Consider the following 20,574-nt stretch of genomic DNA (forward strand, 5'->3'; position numbering starts at 1 on the left):
GCCCAGATGAGCCCCCAGCAGCTCGAGCTGCAGCAGCAGCGGGCTGGGACACACGAAGCCTAATGGGCCTGGAAGGAACAATGGAACGTTATGTGGTTGGGTGGAGTGCGAGCCCCCCCTGAGGGGATGCTGTGCTCCCCCACGGGGGCACACCCCACAGTTTGAATACCTATGCACTAAAGGGAACTCCTTGTGTGTGAGTGTGCACCTTTTCAAAGATCAAAATGCAGTCACTCAAAGTGGCGTGCACCGTGTGGAAAAGTGAAAGGCAGTTACTCAAAGTGACTTTAACCAAAAGTATCCAAGAATGCCAGCTGGTTCACTCCCGCCCTCCACAAGGCCAGACGCACTTGCCGACGACTCGCGAAGAGATGGAACAACGAAACCCCAGCAATCCACGCTACATTCAAAGCCGCTGTGAACGCACTCCACCTTCTCCTCAAAATCACAAAAAAACAGCCTTCCAGGACAGAATAAATGCCAACGCACACAAAAGCAAAGAACTCTTAACCATTTGTCAAAGAGTTCGACAGGCCCAACAGCGAGACCACAGACGTCCCACCCTCCCAAGACATCTGCAACCAACTCAGCACCTGCTTCCACAACATCAGGCAGATCTACAGCAGTTTCGACGCCCAAGACCCCGCCCCTACTCCCACCACCACTGCACGCAACCGCGCCTCACCACCATAGGTCGTGCTTACCTGGATTCCGCTCAGCACAGATGACATACTCAAGACCATGAAGAGCATCCACTCCGGAAACCCCATTGGATCCTTGCCGCACCATCAACTGCTCCATCGTAACTGACGACTGGAAACACGCGGAGATCAACCCCCTGCTGAAGAAACTGTTCGCTGACCCGACAAACCTCAAGAACTTCAGACCTATCTCCCTCCTACCCTTTCCAGCCAAGGTCCTCGAGAAGGCCATCAATGCCCAAATCTGAGAGTTGGCATTGATGGCCAAAAAGGACCACGTCCTGGACACTTCTTAATCCGGTTAGCAAAGCAACCACAGCATTGAGACTGTATGCCTCGTCGCCACCGATGACATCCACTCCCTCCTCGACCGGGGCGAAACCACAGCCTTCATCCTACTGGACCTCTCAGCCGCCTTCGACACCGTCTCCCATCGCTCCCTAATCACGAGACTCCTTGACGCCGGCATCTGCGACAAGGCATTGTAGTGGATCACCTCCTTCCTGACCGGCCGGAAACAGCAAGTCAGACTGCCCTCATGCCTCTCAGAACCTACAGAGATCAGCTGTGGAGTGCTCCAGGGCTCCTCCCTAAGCCTCACTCTCTTCAACATCTGCAAGGCTCCCCTCGCAGCCATTGTCAGAAGTCACAGACTAAACATCACCTCCTACGCCGATGACACCCAGCTGATCACCTCCCTCACCAACATACCCAGAGCTTCCAGAATCAACTTTCACATCGGATTGAAGGCAGTTGCTACCTGGATGCAAGACATCTGCCTCAAGCTCAACTCGGACAAGACCGAAGTACTCATCCTGGGGCCCAACCCTTCAGCGTGGGGCGACTCCTGGTTGCCCGCCGCTCTAGGAACCTCTCCCACCCCTAATGACCACACACGCAACCTCAGCTGCATACTGGACTTCCTGCTCTCAATGAACCGACAAATCAACGCAGTATACTCATCCTGTTTCCACATGCTCCACCTGCCTGGAAAGACATTCAGATAGCTCCCCACAGAATCCAGGAAGACAGTCACCCATGCACGCATCACCAGGATACTGAACTACAGCAAAGCACTCCACGCTGGCGTCACACAGAAACAGCTCAGGAAACTACAGAACGTTCAGAACCCCGTAGCTGGACTAGTCCTCAACATACCCTGACATTGCCACAAGACACAAAACCTCAGACAACTCCACTGGCTCTCTATCAACAAGATAATCACCTTCAAGATACTCACACATGCCTACAAGGCCCTCCACGACGCAGGACCACAATATCTGAGCCACTGCCTTACTTTCCACACACCTGCCAGACAAATCCGCTCTGCCCAACTTACCCTAACCTCCGTCTGACAGATCCACAGGACCAGAACCGGAGGAAGATTGTTCGCCTAGCTCACCTCCAAAACCTGGAACAGCCTGCCACTCCACCTCAGGCAATCTGCAACATTGACCCAGTTCAGGAAGGACCTCAAGACCTGCCTCTTCGACTGAACCTTCGCACCCAGACAGATCAGCAGCCCCTCCTCAGTAACATGAGACCCTCACTGGTGAGTAGCCGTGCTTTACAAACCCTTGATTGATTAATTGAAGTAGGCTGAACCATTAGCCCATGCAGTTTCACTGAAAGTTGGCAGTGGTCCAATGTTTACTTTCCCTGAAACTTCTCAGAATGGGAAAGGGGTACAAAAGAGACTGCTACCCCTTTGCAAATGAATTACCACCCAAATTTGGAGGTCTTTAAGTTTTCAGTGGTTTTCGACCACAATTATGGTTGCAAGCCACAAACACATTGCATACATTTTATTTAGAAGGGAGACTTACAGCATGCCCCTTCCAAATACTGAATCGGCATCCAGTTGCAGTCACATTTTAGTAGTCTGCAGAACTTAACTGACTACTTAAAATTGGATTTGTAGATTGGGAAATCAATTTTTTGTAATGGCAACCTCCGATTCGCTGTGTTTGTGGCCAAAAAATGGTTGTTACATCTGGTCCATAGATTGTCAGACTTTGAACATTGATACTTTCAATAACACTTTATAATCATAACAGCTTTCGCGTTCTGAAACTTGCATACATTTCGTTTTGCTAATTTAAACCAATGCGTTTTGCAAGAAAGATGCATAGTCAAACAGCAGTTCAGTATTTACATGTTTAATAATTAAAGCAGTGATGATATTACAGGCAGTTTTGAATTAAATTCTTCTTAGCTTGACATCTCCCAGGCGAGAACACAACCAACACCCCAGGCATTACTGACTGGACCAGATTTGGAACAGAGGACCTGCTTCGCAAGCACTTTCTGAGGCCCCATAATGTCTCCAAATATAGAAACAACATGTAGAAAATCTTTGGCACTGAGCTCCCCAAAACCAACCTTAGAACTGCGCCCAGTTTGGGCTACAAAAAACACGCTGGACTTGTGCCCATGCGTTACGCCCGTAGCATCACCAACAGGACAGGTTGACACAGCTAATGTAAACAGTATATTTATCATTTGGTTTATCTTTAAAATAACACTTTTCAGATGCCTAGAGACAATGTATTGTGCACTATCTAAAGGATCATTATTGCCATGATATAATAAAAACCCTTCGATTCTCTCCCAAAATACCTCATTTAACACCAACATGTGATCTGCATATCCTTGCTCAAAATTGGTACTGCTTCACAAAGTACAACAAGCTTGTGAAAGTTCCAACAGCGACTACAGCAGAGTAATTTGCTTGTGAGTAAAATGCACTGAGTTCACTTAAGAAAGTAGAAGTGCAAATTATGTGCACGAGTTAAGTATATAGGCATATCTTGAACTTAAATTAAGTAAAGCAGATTTACCAGGGTACTGTCCAAAGGCTGGGGATGCAAATATTGGTGAAAATTCATCAAGGAGAAAATTCCAAATAAGGTTTTCTGATTGCGCACAGTTTCCTCCTGTGTTTCTTTTATTTAAAGTAATCGTGTTTTAAGCTGTCTTGATACAGACATTTTAATAGTCCAAAACTTACTTTTTTGTTGTGTTATTTCTTCCAGAAACTCTAAACCTTTTTAAAAAAATGTATAAATGCCCTTTAGTAAATGCAGGAAACAAAATAACGATTTCATGTGGTGATGACTACCGAAGCTTTTAAGCTGTTTCTGCAACTCTCCTACAGTATATGTAATTTATATATGAAACACAAGGACATGTTTCAGAATGAGCATGAATCCTATATTATACACAGATGTAAGGATACATTACACCGGAGGCAAATTGCTTACATGTTCCAGGACCTTTTGAGAATCAGCGCTATTGTGATTACTTCATCTCCCTAGAAGCAGAGGGAAGGTGTTTGAGTCTCCACCACTTGTGCAGTGAAATGGGCAGCAAGGATCAAGGGGCATATTACCAAGGGGGGCGATAGGCAATTATCGCCGGTTTAGCGGCCGTTTTTGGACGCTAAGCGTTGATAATTCTATCGCTATATTAGCAAGCTGTCGCTAACTGATGTTAGCGACAGCTTTTAGGCAATAGTGAGCGGTTTGGGGCCCGCTTTGCATGTCAGCGATATTTATCGCTAATGACATTCAAAGTGGGTGTACCCAACCTGTTAGCGACTGAAAGCAGTCGCTAACGTCGCTATCGCCTATTAGCAAGGCGGGCATAGCGATGGAAATATTCCCGCTATCGCCAAAAACGAACGCCTGCTCAGACCACTTGTTAGCCATGTTATCCAATGGGAGGTGGATAACATGGCTAAGAGCATTTTGTCGCTAATGCGTGAATATCGCTGTATTCTCAGCGATATTCACGCTATCGCTGGAAAAATTATCGCTTTGGAGATAAACATTGCTAATAGCACGTTATCTCAGCGATAATTTCCGGCGATGCTTAGCGATAAAAAAAATCGTTGCTAAGCCTAGTTAGCGATAAATATCGCTACTGGTTGGTAATATGCCCCATAGTTTTTTCTTCTCCTCGATTAATTACCTAGTTTAATCAGGTTTGACATGAACAATCCATTGTCAACCCGTACAGCAGTGGATCATGTCACCTGCACCTTTTGGGGTGTTGAATTATTCTTTCCTGAACATTATCTCATCACTGATGTCTGTCCACCAGCCCTGATTGTGCTGCCACATCCTGGCTACTGTTTGGAGCAAGACTACATCCAATTTTTCACACCCCTCTAGCTGGCCATCTCTACTCACTCGCGGCATCATCTTGAACGTTTGCAATCTGCAGCTGATCCCTTTGCTTTCACTACCTCTCTGCCATTCTCTGTAATGCAGGTCGGATGTGCCCATTCCTCTTGCTTTCGGTTTTGCCCCAATAGGTGCTTCTCACATCCTGTCATCTAAAGAGAAGATGAAATGTCCCACTTCAATTACAGCTGATCCTCTTTCTAAACGAGATGTCCCTTAATGGGATATGAAATTAAGAAGATACTGTCCAAGCAGTTTGTCGATCACACTTACAAGTCCTAGCGGTCCTATAGCGATCACCTCCAGCAACACTAAATAAAGTCAAGTCTGCCATGGTCTTGCACCCCTTCGTTAGGCGTTAAGTGACCCCCGTCATTAGGGCCTCCTTCCCTCAGTTGTAGCTTTTTATTCAATAATACTTGTGATTTGTAATATTGCTGAATGGTTCACAAGTATAGGCCTACAAGCCCAGCCATGCAAAGTGCTTTCAGAAATAGAAAACCAGGATGGATTGAGGGAGCCTCCGGATTTGGGGCTGGTTGGCAGGTATGTTGTCCTCTGGTTTATGGAGGCATTTACATTTTAGATTTTCGACACTGAAAACGCATTTATAACCGAAGAAAACATGAGCATTCTGAAAACTATACCATCTTTGTTCTTCCTTTATTGGTCCTGTATAAGTCATCACAGGGGTTGACATGATTTCCTCAACAGATGTCAGAAACCTGTGGCATCTTTTATCAACGTCCCCCTATTTTCGGCACTTACTTTATTATTTGCACAACTTTTATATTTAAACTGTACCGTTTTCTTTCTCTCACTCAATAAAAAACAATTTGCCACTGGGGGATTGGAAATTTTCTTTCACCTCTCCTCATAGGCTCCCTATTTGAAGCTGTCACATGTTGATGGATGAGAAGCCAGATTTTTGAGGTACTGGTACCATGCGGGCCAGCCCACACTCACCTGTTCTGGGTGTCTGCTGATGTACATTTTTACTACAACATTTTTACTCCTTGTTAGACCAGTAAGGCACAAGATTCGACCACAACATTTCCCAGCTACCCGCTGTAAGGAAAATTAAGAATTCCCAATCTCCAGCCTCTCACATCAGAGCAGAAGTTCCTTCTCTCTGTGTGTGTCAAGAAGTGTTGAGGTCCAGCTGACATGCACCCCGAGAACAAAAATCCACTCATTGGCACATCCTGTGAGAAGAAGTTTGACAGAGTCGTGAGCCTCTTCTCTGAACGGAGTGCCGCTGCCGGTCATCTCTAGAGACATAAAGTGTGGCATTCAACTTCTGTCCTTCTCGTGCACGGACAGACTTGGACATAGCTAATTGTGTACAGAGGGCTGGTCCTTGGTTACCAGTTCATCCGGCTTGTTATGGGGATATTCCCTTCAGGTAGACGTTGTAATGTCCTAAGGTCTGCAGAAGTCCTGGTTTCCAAACCCAACAGTGAAAAAAAGAATCTGCACAGGTGCATCGTGGGCTTACACCCAATGTCATATCGACTGGCCATTTAGCAAGGCACTAAGAGTGAATGCTGAGACTAAACCGAGGACATCTCTCGCACGGTCAATAATGGTCAGTCACCAATGGTCCATGCACGACACTTAACACAATCCTTCATCTGCACTGTTCGTGGCCAGGCAGAAATAGTGAATGCAAGTCACTGTACGAAGAACATCATTAGCACTGTTCATGGCCAGGCACCATTGGTGAGCGCAAGTCACTGCATGAAGGCCATCACTAGCACTGTTCATGGCCAGGCAGAAATGGTGAATGCAAGTCACTGTACGAAGAACATCATTAGCACTGTTCATGGCCAGGCACCATTGGTGAGTGCAAGTCACTGCACGAAGGCCATCACTAGCACTGTTCATGGCCAGGCACCGTTGGTGAGTGCACGTCACTGCACAAAGGCCATCACTAGCACTGTTCATGGCCTGGCACCATTGGTGAGTGCAAGTCACAGCATGAAGGCCATCACTAGCACTGTTCATGGTCAGGCACCATTGGTGAGTGCAAGTCACTGCACGAAGGCCATCACTAGCACTGTTCATGGTCAGGCACCATTGGTGAGTGAAAGTCACTGCACAAAGGCCATCACTAGCACTGTTCATGGCCAGGCACCGTTGGTGAGTGCAAGTCACTGCATGAAGGCCATCACTAGCACTGTTCATGGCCAGGCACCATTGATGAGTGCAAATCACTGCACAAAGGCCATCACTAGCACTGTTCGTGGCCAGACATCATTGGTGAGTGCAAGTCACTGCACGAAGGCCATCACTAGCACTGTTCATGGCCAGGCACCGTTGGTGAGTGCACGTCACTGCACAAAGGCCATCACTAGCACTGTTCATGGCCTGGCACCATTGGTGAGTGCAAGTCACAGCATGAAGGCCATCACTAGCACTGTTCATGGTCAGGCACCATTGGTGAGTGAAAGTCACTGCACAAAGGCCATCACTAGCACTGTTCATGGCCAGGCACCGTTGGTGAGTGCAAGTCACTGCATGAAGGCCATCACTAGCACTGTTCATGGCCAGGCACCATTGATGAGTGCAAATCACTGCACAAAGGCCATCACTAGCACTGTTCGTGGCCAGACATCATTGGTGAGTGCAAGTCACTGCACGAAGGCCATCACTAGCACTGTTCATGGCCAGGCCCCATTGGTGAGTGAAAGTCACCAGTCTTTAACCAGCACTTGCAAGGAGAGGCACTAAAGGTGAATGCAGGACACTAAGCACAGAGTTCACCAGCACTACTAACCGCCTGGCATTAGTGGTGAATGAAGGTCACCAAAAAACTGATTCACCGCTCTGCCAATGACCAGCTACAAATTGCAAGCGCAGGTCATTAAACACAGGATTCACCAGCACTGTCCACAGCAAAAGCACCAGTGGTCAAGAAGGTTACTTAATAGATGGATCTTCATCAACATTGCGGGCCTTGATTTCTTAGTAGTAAGTGACAGGCGGTAGCGGAACCTACTTTGCCACATTTGTCTCTTGTCATTATAAAGCCATCCAATACAAAAAGAGTGATATAAAATGGATACATATATACAGCCTACATATTTACATGCAGATACCCCACAGAGAATCTGGTATACAAAAGAATCAAGCATCGGCACTGACGGAGGAGCGTGTGCAAAGTACTGGAGCCCCCTTAGTGGCCAGGATACAACCCTTTGACAAGGACAGAGGTCTCCACCACATTCCACGTCTCCCTGGGTCAGGTTAAACCCAGCGTCACTCCCCTCCGTCCCCGATGCTGTATCCACCAACGAAGGCTTTCTTGGACTAAGAAGTATAGTAAAATGAGTATCCTACCCCCTCACCATGGCAGAGTTACTGGGTTACGGGATATACCACAGGAATCCCAGAATTAAGACGAGGGTGCATCCCCTACCAAGCCGAAAAGTGGCGAGGGGACAGAGCTGGCAGTGTGTGTGCGTATGGGTGAGCTGTAGAAGGAACTGGCCCATGTTGTTGAAAGAGTCCAGGCTCATGAGCACTGTGAAAATGTAATGGTCAGGAAGTCAGGAGGGAGGCAGGAGAGAAAGGTACCGGATTCTTCCCCCTTTGCCTGACTTTCTCCACCACATGGAGCTTTCCCTCCACTGCTGCAGCAGTTTAAAGAATGACGCAGGGACATCCCTTCGATTCCTTCTTCTTAGGGCTCACGCTTGGGGTGGGCGGGCTCTCCAGCTCGTGGAATTTTCTGCAGAAGATAGAAGAGAAGTTAGCTCAGGCTTTGCAATATGACAAAGAGGAGGCAGAAAAAAACTACACTTGCAGTGTGCTACAACACAATACACAATGCCTATATGAAATGTTAACTTGCCTCATCCTCAGATCTTACTTACCCCATGAATCAACAGCGTTATTCTTAACACCAAACCATACCACACATATGTTGCTTGCAGGTCCCTCACCCTTTGCTTGCCTCATCCCAGACACTAAATTATACCACTGCACTAAGCCCAAGCAGCCACACAGATGCAATTGCACCAACTCCCACCGTTACCAAGCATGCTTGCACTCAGCACCACCACACACTCCACAACAGTCCACTTGCATGAAATAGCTCACAGTTGCTAGAGCAGCAGGTCACAATTTGAGATTCTGTTGTGTATGATTGTGCAAACTTACATACCAGAAAGCGCTGTTAGGGCCACAGACAGTTAAGTCAGCCTTTAGGAACTTACCATTGACAGAGATGTACTATACAGACACCAGTAAAGTCCCTACAGATCAGACATTGGTGGCAGGCACTAACTAGAGCACAGGACCTCCATCACACCTACAAGAATTAGGTTTCCTGCCTCAGTGACTGTGATTCATATTCTGCCCAGAGTAGTGAGTACAGTTTCATCATAACGTATGGGTATGCAGGCGGCTGCAAGTGGGAGAAGGTTAACGGTGGGGCGTGGGGGTATTCACCTGATCGCTCGCACCAGCTCATGGAAAGATTCGTCCACGTTCATACGGATCTTAGCAGAAGCCTCAATGTACGGAATTCGGTTCTCTCGTGCAAAACTCATTGCTTCTTCTTTGGGCACCTGTGGCAGAAAGAAGGGGAGCGGAGGGGCAGGTAAGTAACCAGCAAAAGACAACAGAGCCACCAAATGAACATTGGGAGAGATGAATATGTGGCACGGATGAGAAAGGAGGAAAAGGGAGGGACAGAAGGAGTGGATGCAAAAAATAGAAGAGACGATAGCAAGGAAGAAGAAGGAAAAAGTAGTGGCAGAGAAGAATAAAGAGAGGGGAGAGGGACATGGCAGATTGAAAACAGAGTTAAAGGAACTCAACAAAGCACATCAAAAAGAAGGAGTCTGGAACAAAAATAAAGAGCTAACTATGTCAGTGGCAGCATGGGGAAGAGGCAGGAGGAGCAGATTGAAAACAGAGAGACAGTGGAAGATGGTTGTAAAGGGAGGTCGAGAGTGAAGGAAAAGAAACAATCAAATGGAGAAAAGGAAAGGAACAGAAGAATTAGGCAGAAAGAGGAAGAGAGACATGGAAAAATAAGTATGGAATGTTACATGGAGCTGACAGAAAAAGTAAGTCCTCAAAGGCATAGGAGTATCAAACCCTAGGTATCCATTCAACATGTCAAATCAGGAACTAGAAGAAGTACATTTGCTGGTTTTATGACGCTTCTATCACAATCAACCAAGCGAACAAAGGCAGGGCTATTGTTATTATGTCCACCCCAGACTACAATGTCTCAGACAACTGGCTGACCAGAGATATTACGGCCCCATCAGGCATGATTCCACCACAAGACTTACTGCTGGAATCAATTCCTCAGTGCTGACAGCTGAAAGCCAGGGCTGGACGTCTCAACTGCAGCAAGATTGCGGACTTTGACTTACAGGCACAGCAACTGACTATGAGCATGACAGCACACCACTACCCACCACATTCCTCTGCAGCAGGTAACCAGAGAATGTTAGCTGCAACCCCTGGCTTTTTGAGACTCCAGCCAATCCCTAGTGCGTGCGACAAGGCAGCGTCCATGGCCCTGTACATATGCTATTGTACTTTACATACGTTATTACTACATATATGGCTCGCCGTCATGACCCTTCCTTTAGTTATATATGCCATCTCTTCCTAGGCTCTTCAGCCCTTTTCTCTTTTGCTAATGGGTACCATTTTTCTCTGATGGTCAGATACTACCCACCCCTGATGAGAGTATAGAGGCACTATCCTCCCTGTAGATAACTGCTAGAATTCCATCCCAGATACTCCCAACCTAAATATACTTAGGCGCTACACTTGATTGCAGCCCATCTTGTGTATATACCCACACACCTGTGTTAACAATTTCTATACAGGACCACCCTGTGACAAATAGGTCATATTGGTGTTCATTTTAAATATGAGGATTTGTTCTATTTTTTTTTAACTCTGCTTCCTTTATTGAAGAGATCGCCTCTGTGGTGTTATTTTTATTTCTATTATAGCTCTGTTCCATTCTTCCCCACAGAAACCATTCCAATATGGACACCGCTGCGGCGATTCTCCTTAGTTAGGACTCCGCACCCACTCACTTCATGATGGGGCCCGGCGACGTGTCTCACCCTGACCGGCTTTCACTGGCCAGGAGCGAGAGACTGAGAGCCCACAAAGCACCCGCTAACCCCCAGGTGGGGACCTCCATTCATTGTACTAATAAGAGTCATTTTAAAATTTCACTCGAGTCCTCCCAGATGGCGGCATACTTGGAACATCGAGCGTCAGATTTAAGTTCTAGCTTGGCACTGAAGGCAATTACCCACACCTGTGCCTCTTCATCACACTTGCGAGCTCCAGCATATATACCGCTCCTCTGCTCCCTCATTACCTCCAGGGTGATAGAGAGGGGTAGGTTGCAGCTTTCCTAGCGTGCTGGAAGCCATGAGTATTTTGAATAGTTCTTACATTATGTACCTTTTTCAACTACTCCAGTGCTGACTGTTACTTCTCTCTACAAGGGGCGATTTACTTACATTGGATAAGCTCTACCGCTCATTCAGAATTTTACTACATTTTTGCATACCAGGGAATTGACATCCAAAATGCCTTGGCCTTCCTCTGGTTTAATGTTGTTCCCAAGAACATCATCTCCCTTTCGGGGATGATAGGGAGAATCCCAATGTGTGTAACATTTCCATCACTGTAAGCCTCTTTGGCAGTGCACCAGCAAATCTGCCTTTACCAGCCAATTGCCCAGGTGGAATAACACATGTAACCTGTCATCTCAAATGTGCTGCCTTCACTGCAAGGCATTTTGTAAACACCCTTGATGCCGATTTTATCCCAATGGGGAGCACCCTGATTTGGTAATGTACCTGGTCTACCACAAACCTGAGCTATTTCTTGTGCCAGCTGTTCATCAGGATATGCATTTAGGCATCCATGAGGTCTATGGTTGCCATGGAGTCCCCTTTCATAAGAGTGATGTATCTTATTGCATTGTGGAAATCTTGCACTTTTGCGTCTTTGAGAACCTGCTAAAGAAACGGAGATCCAATAGGCCTCTCATTTCGGAATTAGAAAGTATACAGAATATACTCCCATGTTGTGTTCTTTGTCAGAGGTGATTGTTCTCCACTTCAGGAGGAACCCTCCTTTTCTGCCTCCTACTGACATTATGTGCCCGGGGACTTCGATTTGTGCCTCATTTTGATTTGGGTTCTGAACACATGGAGGACTATCCTCTTCCTCCAATAAGGCTCCCTGAGCGTCATGGGGTACTGCCACTGTGTGGTTGTGCTCGGTCTACTAGTGTGTGTACTGAGTTGTAAAGGTGGCATGTGGAATACACCCCCCCCCCCATCATTTGTCGGCTCTCTTGATCTCTTGATTTGAGCTATCTCTCCCCTAAAGTACCCTTAAAATGGCAAAGCCCCGGTTACTTTAGCTGTTTTTTGTCCTTTTTCATTTGTTGGAGTGGTGATTCTTCCACTGCTGCTCCAAAAAGAGCTTCTCCCTCAAAGGCATGTTGATCACCCATACCTGTATCTCTTGCTTAAACTCTCAACCAGCCATGGTTTCTCAGGGTGGTACCTGTGTACATCTGTGTGCTTGCTGAGACTGCTGCGTCTAGTGCAGATTTCAGACAGTTTTTAGTGATGATTTTCCCTCCTGTATCATTAACTAAGCTGTCTTCTTCTATTGCTCTGAAAGATGTTGGATTAGGTCTTTAATCTCCTCCCATTGTTGATGCCCATATCTGCTGAGGAGGGCACTGGAGTTAGCTGTCTACCATTGTGTGATGGCAGACCTCTCCAGTTTTCACCACACCATCTCCACCCGCTTTCTTTCCTTGTCTGCTGGCGGGCTAGTGGATCAAGGGGTATTGACTCTCATTCGGTCTGTGTGGACAGTAATGTAGAGTCACCCAGTGCATTGATTTTGATGTATGTAGGGTCTTATGAGGAGTTTCTATATTTTTTGTCTACTCTGGGTTAACAGCTTTGGAAGATGCTTGCTCCTTAAAGTTTCCTTACACTGATCAATGCAGTTTAGCAGCCTGGGCAAGTTCTGAATTTTCTTCTGTGAAAACAGCTGGGTTTTGAGCAGAAAACATGGTTCCGTTTGTACCTCCTCCATGTGTACTTCTTAGGTATTTACTTCTCTTTTAATGACAGCTTGGTACATTGCAGTTCCATCTGGAGGCGAAGTCTTCGAGCGTTAGGAGTCTATACCCTGTTGTGTAGATTCTGTGTCCCATGTCCTGCCATCCTCCTCCTTTTGAGCTTCACTCTTGGAAATTGTATATCCACGTTTCTCCCCCTCCTAATAGAAGAGTTCTTGCATCACACATTTGGTAGTTCAGGAGTTTCAGTACGTTGCAGTTCTGTGTTTTCATCCTCTGGTCTGCTGCTCTCCGCTGTCCTTGCTTGCATTTGGAAAGCGCTGTAGAATTGTCGAACTCCTTTCTGTGGAGCAGTGCTGCGATCTCGACTTAGTCTGCGTTTCTTTTTCTCAACTTTGGGCACTGAGGGAGTGTTTCTCTTCAGTGTCACGGTTTCTTTACCCATAGACTTCTTTTCTCTCCCCTTTCTGAGATGAACCATCATTGAGGGTTTGCCCCGGATGGTGTTCCTGTGTTTTGGCCCTCGTTTGCGTTTTGACTTCCCTTCGACAATTGATATCTTTGGCATTGAGGGTGTTTTGGACGACTTTTAAGTTTGTGCTTTGCAGGCGTGCACTTCTGCTCTCTCTTTCAGTGCCTTTTTCTGCAACTCCTATCCTTCAAGGTCTCTAACACTCTCCTTAATGTCTGACCCTTTCCCCTGCAGCACCTCAGTTTCATCTGGGTTTTCCTGGTCACTTGAGAGCCCTAGGTCCCTGAAAGAGGGCAGTTTTATCTGAGTCTGCATCACGGCATAGTGTGCCCACCTTTGTTCTCCTTCACGTTGAGAGTACCGTGTAGTAACCCTTCGACCTTGTGGTCACTGAGCAGGCAGAGATGGTATACTTTGTGACTGTCTTTATGTGCAAGTTGGTGGTGGCTTTTTGGGCAAAATCTAAAGGATGTATTTTTTTTCAGTTGTCATGAAGACACCAGCACCTCTGCCTCTAGCCATACATCTGACCCACATGATCTCAGTCTCACTTAAAACCCTGAGCTTTCAATCCTTCTCGGTTTTTTATCAGTTCCTTTCAACATCTGCTGTCGATCAAGCTGTGTTCTCTCTAATTTTGGCTTCTTCTTTCAGTGCTTTTCTGTGTCGTTTCTGAACTGAGACATTGATCGCACTTCTGAACCCAATGGTGAATTAGAAGTGTATATTCTGACGTCACAAGGAGATGGATATTCCCGGCAAATGATCAATAAAGCCCACAACCGGAAACAAGCATTTGCAATGCAATAGGTCTCGCATTTGCAAAAGTTTGAGCCATTGGCATTGGAAATGACAAACCCTTCATCCATGTGTTGGTTTTGAAAACATAAATAAATGTCATTGTCATTTACAATGCCAAAAGCCTAAACTCTGGCATTGTAAATGACGATGCCTTTTATCCATGTGTTTTAAAAATAAATATAAATAAAATGCATTGGCATTTACAATACCAATAGCTCAAACTTGTGTAAATACTCTTGTAAATACCAAAAATACTCGATGATCAGCAATTGATGCTTCTGCTTTTCAAACTTTAAAACATATGTTGTATTAGAAACACCTTAAACAAATGTAATGCAAAAATGTCCCTTTTGAAAATATGTCGTCCATACATAAATAGTATTTTATAGGATAAGGAATTAATGCACACATATATGCACGGTCTGTGAAGCACTACATATAAAGGGGCTTCCAGCGCAGAGAAAAACACACAGACCTGTTTCCCCAGTCCGCAACCTCTAACAACCACTAACAACAGACATAGTAGAATTATTTTGTGATGTCTTCTGCGGCTTTGCACTGCTCAGTGAAATATCTCACTGGATTAGGTAGGTCAATAAATCTACAACAAGTGCTCCTTTAAATGTCCTGTAATTTATATGCGTGGATACAACTGAAGTATACTGGCCCGTCCTACACAACCACTGCCCCTCAAGCTGTGGCAAGTAGAATTTGTGCATTTTTATTTAGCACCAACTTTAAATGGGCACTCATAACAGATTATGAGTGACACTATCTTACGAGCAAAATCAAGCAATATAGACAAGGTAAACATATATAAATAAGCACCAGAAATTCAAGGGCAATAACCTTGGCTGCTGCCTGGAGGCTGTGCGTCGCTGCAGCTAGGCCCCACTAGATCTCACTGATGTTGTGTCAAGAATCCAAAACTTGGTGTCAATGGCGGCTGCAATTGGGAGGCCACCGGTGAAGCTCAGCACGGGGGGCAGGCTGGCATGTCCTGAAAGTGCTGTGTTGCGTGGCTCCACTTGTTTGTGCAGCTAACTGCTAGTTAACTTTACAATCAGGTTATGCTGCAGTCCGCCTGGCCCAATTATGTCAGCCTGCCGTGTGGTGCCCAAACGCCACAAATGTTAGATGTTGCTGTGCATTCATGATAGGTCGGGTGCAGGACAGCAGTATAGAACGAGTTTAAGCTATTGGCATTGTAAATGACAAAGCCTTTTATTTATGTTTTAAAAACCAAAACATAAATAAAAGGCATTGTCATTTTCAATGCCAATAGCTCAAACTCGCATACACCGAGACCTATTTCATTGCCAATGCTTGTTCTTCATGTTAGTGCTGAGTAGAGTGAACAGCAGCCCAGTGCTGCTGCTGCCCAGGGGGCCGCCGTAATGGTCAGTAGGCCTGCATGCCTCCCCCGGGCCGTACTTTGAGTATCACTGCTTTTAGACATTCGATGAGGGCTCTGTTAGCAGGGAGTTGCTAAATACACTTTCCTAAAGTTCTATCCTTTGGTAAAAGTAGGGCTGAGGGTGAACCTACATTCTGTTGTGCAGTTTGAAAGGGCCGTTCAGGTGAGGCCTGCATTTCCCTTCCTAAATCACACTAATTTGGGCTGAAGAGTGCAGAAATCTCACACCCCTTTGTTCCTCTGTTGTGGTTGTGCCGGGCTAGACCCCACCCTGCTGTGAGAGGCATCAGTACACAAAGGCTGCAGCTGAAGGAACTCCCCAAACTGGTCTGATGCATGAAATTCTCATTGTAACCCTAATCTGAGCCGTTTAGCGCGCTATCTCCGCAGCCCTATTGAGAGCAGGCGGGATAGAAGGGGGTGCTCTACAGATTGTGATGGGGGCACAACCATCAATGGGGGCCAGCAGGAGCAACCAGCGAGCGTCTAGCCGGTGATAGGTGGGGAGCGCTATAGGTTCGGTCCGGTATGAGATAGAAAACAGAAGAGGCACACAGACTCGTGCAAGAACTGGGCCCATAGAGCCTGCTTGAGGGGTAACAACGGAAACAGGCGACTCGTAACAGCGGCCTCACCACTCCCTGCGCCGGGCGATTTAAGGATCACTGTTAGAACTGGCTATTTCTGGTAGGCTAAGGCTGACGCCAAAGCCAGGCAGAAACCACCATTCTAGTCAGGGCAAGGAAGTCACACGCCAAGATAACCTCTGCTCACCCCCTTGGTAGCTTGGCACAAGCAGTAAGGCTAAACTCGGAGGCAATGTGTAAAGCATTTGCGCCAGCGCACAACAGCAACAACATACTAGGCACACCACAGAAGAGACTCCACACAAGGTTATTATAAAAATAACTTTTGTATTGTAAAAACACATCAGATAAAATCACACATATACATTGTGCCAACTGGCACAGGCAATATTCACAGGGATTATGTACACAAGACAGGGCCACAAGGGCCACTGTCATATTCAGATACAGCACTTCTAGATAAAATGTAGAATATAAAATCACTTCTAGAATGAAATAGTAAAACATAAAATGGTAATCACAAAGATAACAACCAGTAACCACTGGTAACAGGAACCAGGACCTTACTAGGACCACCTGTACTAAGAAAGAAGAACCACCTAAGTATCACACAGCATTAGGGGTCTAAGAAAGAATACATTACTCATGATGCAATAAACCTACATTCAGAGGAGTAGAAAAGACAACCACCTAAGTATCACTCAGCATTTAGGGGTCTAGGAAAAGGACACATTACCCATGATGCAATAACCTACATTCAGAGGAGTAAGAATAGAGCACATGATGCAATAAACTACATTCAGGGGTGCAGCGCAAGAAGACACATGATGACTAACCATTCAGAGGTGCAGCGCATGGAAAGGAAGACACATGATGCAGTAACACATTCAGAGGTGTTAAGAATAGGGCACATGATGCAATAAAATACATTCAGGGGTGCAGCGCAAGAAGACACATGATGACTAAACATTCAGAGGTGCAGCGCGTGGAAAGGAAGACACATAATGCATAAACATTCAGAGGTGCCTAATAAATCAATAGCGCAAAAACACACAGTAGGCAATTACTATTTAAAAACATAGAAATCACATTGCGCCAACACTACATAAGCCACTACCTGTGGCAGTCCCTAGGCCAACTGGCCTTGTTGGGGCAAGGATGCCCTGGGTCCAAAGTCAGGGCGCGCTGCCATGCAGCGCCAGTCCAAAGTACAAAAGCCTAAACGTGGCAGTTGCCCACAAAGTGCTGGGCAACTGTGTACATCACAGAAAGACCTAAACGTGGCAGGTGCCCACAAAGTGCTGGGCACCTGAAGAATCAACAAAACGGCGCCAGCTAAGCCACACAGGCTCTGAAGCCAACACTGCGCACGTTGGAGCCACACAGGCTCTGGCCAACACTGGTCAAACGTTGGAGCCACACAGGCTCTTAGAAACACATATGGCCCCTCTGAGCCACACAGGCTCTCTCAAAGCGTTGGGGCGACCCACTGCCAAACGGGGCCGCCCTGACTCTCCATTCACTTCATGGAATGCCCCCAGCGCCTCTCAGGGCGCGAAATACACACAAATGGGGCGGGGAGCCTCTCCGGGCTCCGTGCACGTTGGGGCGACCCACTGCCAACCGGGGCCGCCCATGAAGCCTTCATGGCTTCCTGCTGGCACTCTTCGTAACGTTGGGGCGGCCCACTGCCATCTGGGGCCGCCCTTGAAGCCTTCGTGGCTTCTCTCTCGAGCGCGAGCTCGCGCTACTGCGGGGGAGGGGCGGACACCGACATCGCGTCCCGGCGCCCCTCCCCTGCTCTGCCCCACTCCAGCCCAGACTCACCGGGGCTCTCGTTGCTGCCGGTCTTCCTCCTGCAGCAGGGCTCCCTCGCATCACGGGAGCCCTGCGATCCGGCCGCCATGCTGCCTCCTCTCTCTCGCCGGGGAGCCTCGCGGTGGGGGCAGGCACCGACAAATGTGCCTCGCGCCCCCTCCGCTTCCGTCCTCAGGCCGCTCCTCTCGCTGCAGGGCTCCCTCCGCTCACGGGAGCCCTGCAGACCAGCCGCCATCACTCGTCCTTCTTCTCTCCCCCGGGCAGCTTCTCTCCTCTCGGGCTGCGGGGGCGGGACTTCCGGCCGGCCGCGCTGGGATTGGCCGGCCATCCACTTCCGGGTCGCTGCGGGCAGCGCAGCGGCCCTTCTCCTTTAGGCAGGCAGGCGGGGAGGCATTTTAAAATATCGGCAATACCGGCGTGGGCAGCCGAAAATAAAAGTCAGAAATAAGCGAGGTGGGCACTCGCCAAGGCGGGCAAAGCGCTCCTCAGCGCCATAATCAAAATAAAGCGCTCTAAAGCGCTATGGGGCAATAAAGCGCTCCCAAAGCGCTAGACACAAAGTACCAAGGTCCTTCCAGGAGTGCAGCTCCACCATGCTGCACAAAGGTCCCAGAGAGTCTCAGGGGGCAAAGCAAAGTCCCCCCCATCAGCCCAGCAAGGCAGAGGGGTCCCCCAGGAGTCCAGGAAAGTCCATCAGGTGCCCAGGGGCTGGGCAGAGCCAGGGATTCCCCTTAGCTCAAGCAGCAGCAGCCCCTGGCAGATTCAAGTTGAAAACAAGAACAATTTGTAAGGGGATACAACCCCTTTTTATACAGTGCAAAACCTTTGAAGTCCTTTGAAGTCCTTTGAAGCAGGCAGTGTGAGAACCAGCTGGACTGGTTTAGAGGGAAGTCCCCTTCAGTATCAGGGACAGAGGTGTCAGTCGCCCAGCGGGAGGTGGAGCCAGCTTTGTATTTACAGAGGAACAGCCCTTCACTATCAGGTGCCATCTCCTCCCACTTCCCTGGCAGCAGATGCTGCCTTTCATCCATGGGCTGACTTCAGACAACCTCCTGGGCTCTCCAGCCCCTGTCATCCTCAAACCAGACAGTCAATCCACAAGCAGGCCCATGCACTCTGGGCCAGGCTCACCAGCCAATCACACGCTAGCACCAACTTGCACAAATATGCCAACTTCCAAAAGTAGGACTTCTAGACTAGACACAGCCATGTCGCATACATCATTCTGCGGCATTCATTCTCACGAGTTCTCTCATACCAAACTCGCCCCTGCACTCCCCACGCATCAGGAACTACCATGGGCATACAGATTCCCCATTCATTCCTATGGGAGGGCAGGTCACTCACCATTCATTCACAGAGAGCTCAAGCACTTTACACTGTACCACAGTGAAAAAGTGCGCAGAGGCCTAAAATCACCAACACCAGGTTCCATAAATAGGCTAGGAAAACGCAAAAAAGTCTAGGGGTGAACCTGCCTAATGGGCCGGGTCCAACACAACCCCCTTCCAGCCAAAACGCAGGGTAGACCAATCACACCACTGATGGGCTTCACTGCTTTGGGCGACAAAACCACGGACACGGCCTCGCACAGCAGGGACACCGTCCAGTTTTGCGCCACTCTGAACCTACATGGTTTCCTCCAAATAATAACTCTCTGACTCAACTAGGGTACCCCACTGGTACACACTAGTCATCCACAGCCAAGACCAGGCCATAGGCCATCCAAATCACAGGTCCTAACTAATCCACAGAGTGGGGGGTAGTAACCCCTGGCACACAATAGCCATGCTCCACTCTCTCTCTCAGTGTAGCTACAACTACCACTGATCCAACAACCTTGGGTCCACACCCTCAGGCTGACCAGAGGTCACGGGCAAGAATGCCCCACCCTACCTCTACTTCTGGGTTTCCGCACCCTCACAGAAAAGCACTTCACCAGAACACAATTCTCCTACCAGATCAGGACCTCACTCCATCACTGGTTTACCACCTGGAAACTATTCCACTTCTGAGGTACAAAGCACACAGCACAGTCCCTCTTCAAGCAGGTGGGGGGACACAGCACACAGCAAAGCCCCCTTTCCTCTACCTTAGTGAAAACAACAAACTGCAGGTGAGCCCCAGAACACACAGCAAGGGCAGCCCCCTCAGTCTCTTCAGCTGATCCACTTTGGTAGAGATTCCTCTTGACCTAGAAGTTTCCTAATCTCCCAACCTAAAATCTAAACCCTCAGGTTACACCGGGGTCAGAAGTAAGGACACCGTCCCTCTGCACCCCCTTCCAGTTCCAGTATGTCTCAGGCTAGACAGAGCACACGCCAGCGGCGTATCAGCGACACACTCTCCTCCAGTACTCCTTCCAGGTTAGGCCACACCCCAACCTGGCTTTCCCCCCTCCTCGGGGAACGACCTCCAGAGGCCCCACAAATGGTCAAGCACTCTAGACGGTCAAATGCTCAGCGAGCCAGGACTTCTGCACCCTCC

At 47.8% G+C, this 20,574-nt stretch overlaps 1 protein-coding gene across 1 annotated transcript in view; it reads right to left on the reverse strand.

Moving 5' to 3' along the window:
- Nucleotides 1-2,844: 2,844 nt before the first annotated feature.
- RRAS (RAS related) overlaps nt 2,845-20,574 on the reverse strand; it is a 114,731-nt gene continuing 97,001 nt past the window's right edge. Inside the window, exons 5-6 of the mRNA XM_086930127.1 lie at nt 9,344-9,462; nt 2,845-8,621 (exon numbers count right to left, since the gene is read on the reverse strand). Coding sequence (XP_086786253.1) covers nt 8,534-8,621; nt 9,344-9,462 — 207 coding nt within the window. The 3' untranslated portion in view covers nt 2,845-8,533. The remainder of the gene's footprint in view (nt 8,622-9,343; nt 9,463-20,574) is intronic.

Source organism: Lissotriton vulgaris, chromosome 7 (assembly GCF_964263255.1).
Source record: "Lissotriton vulgaris chromosome 7, aLisVul1.2, whole genome shotgun sequence".
In the NCBI taxonomy this organism is placed as follows: domain Eukaryota; kingdom Metazoa; phylum Chordata; class Amphibia; order Caudata; family Salamandridae; genus Lissotriton; species Lissotriton vulgaris.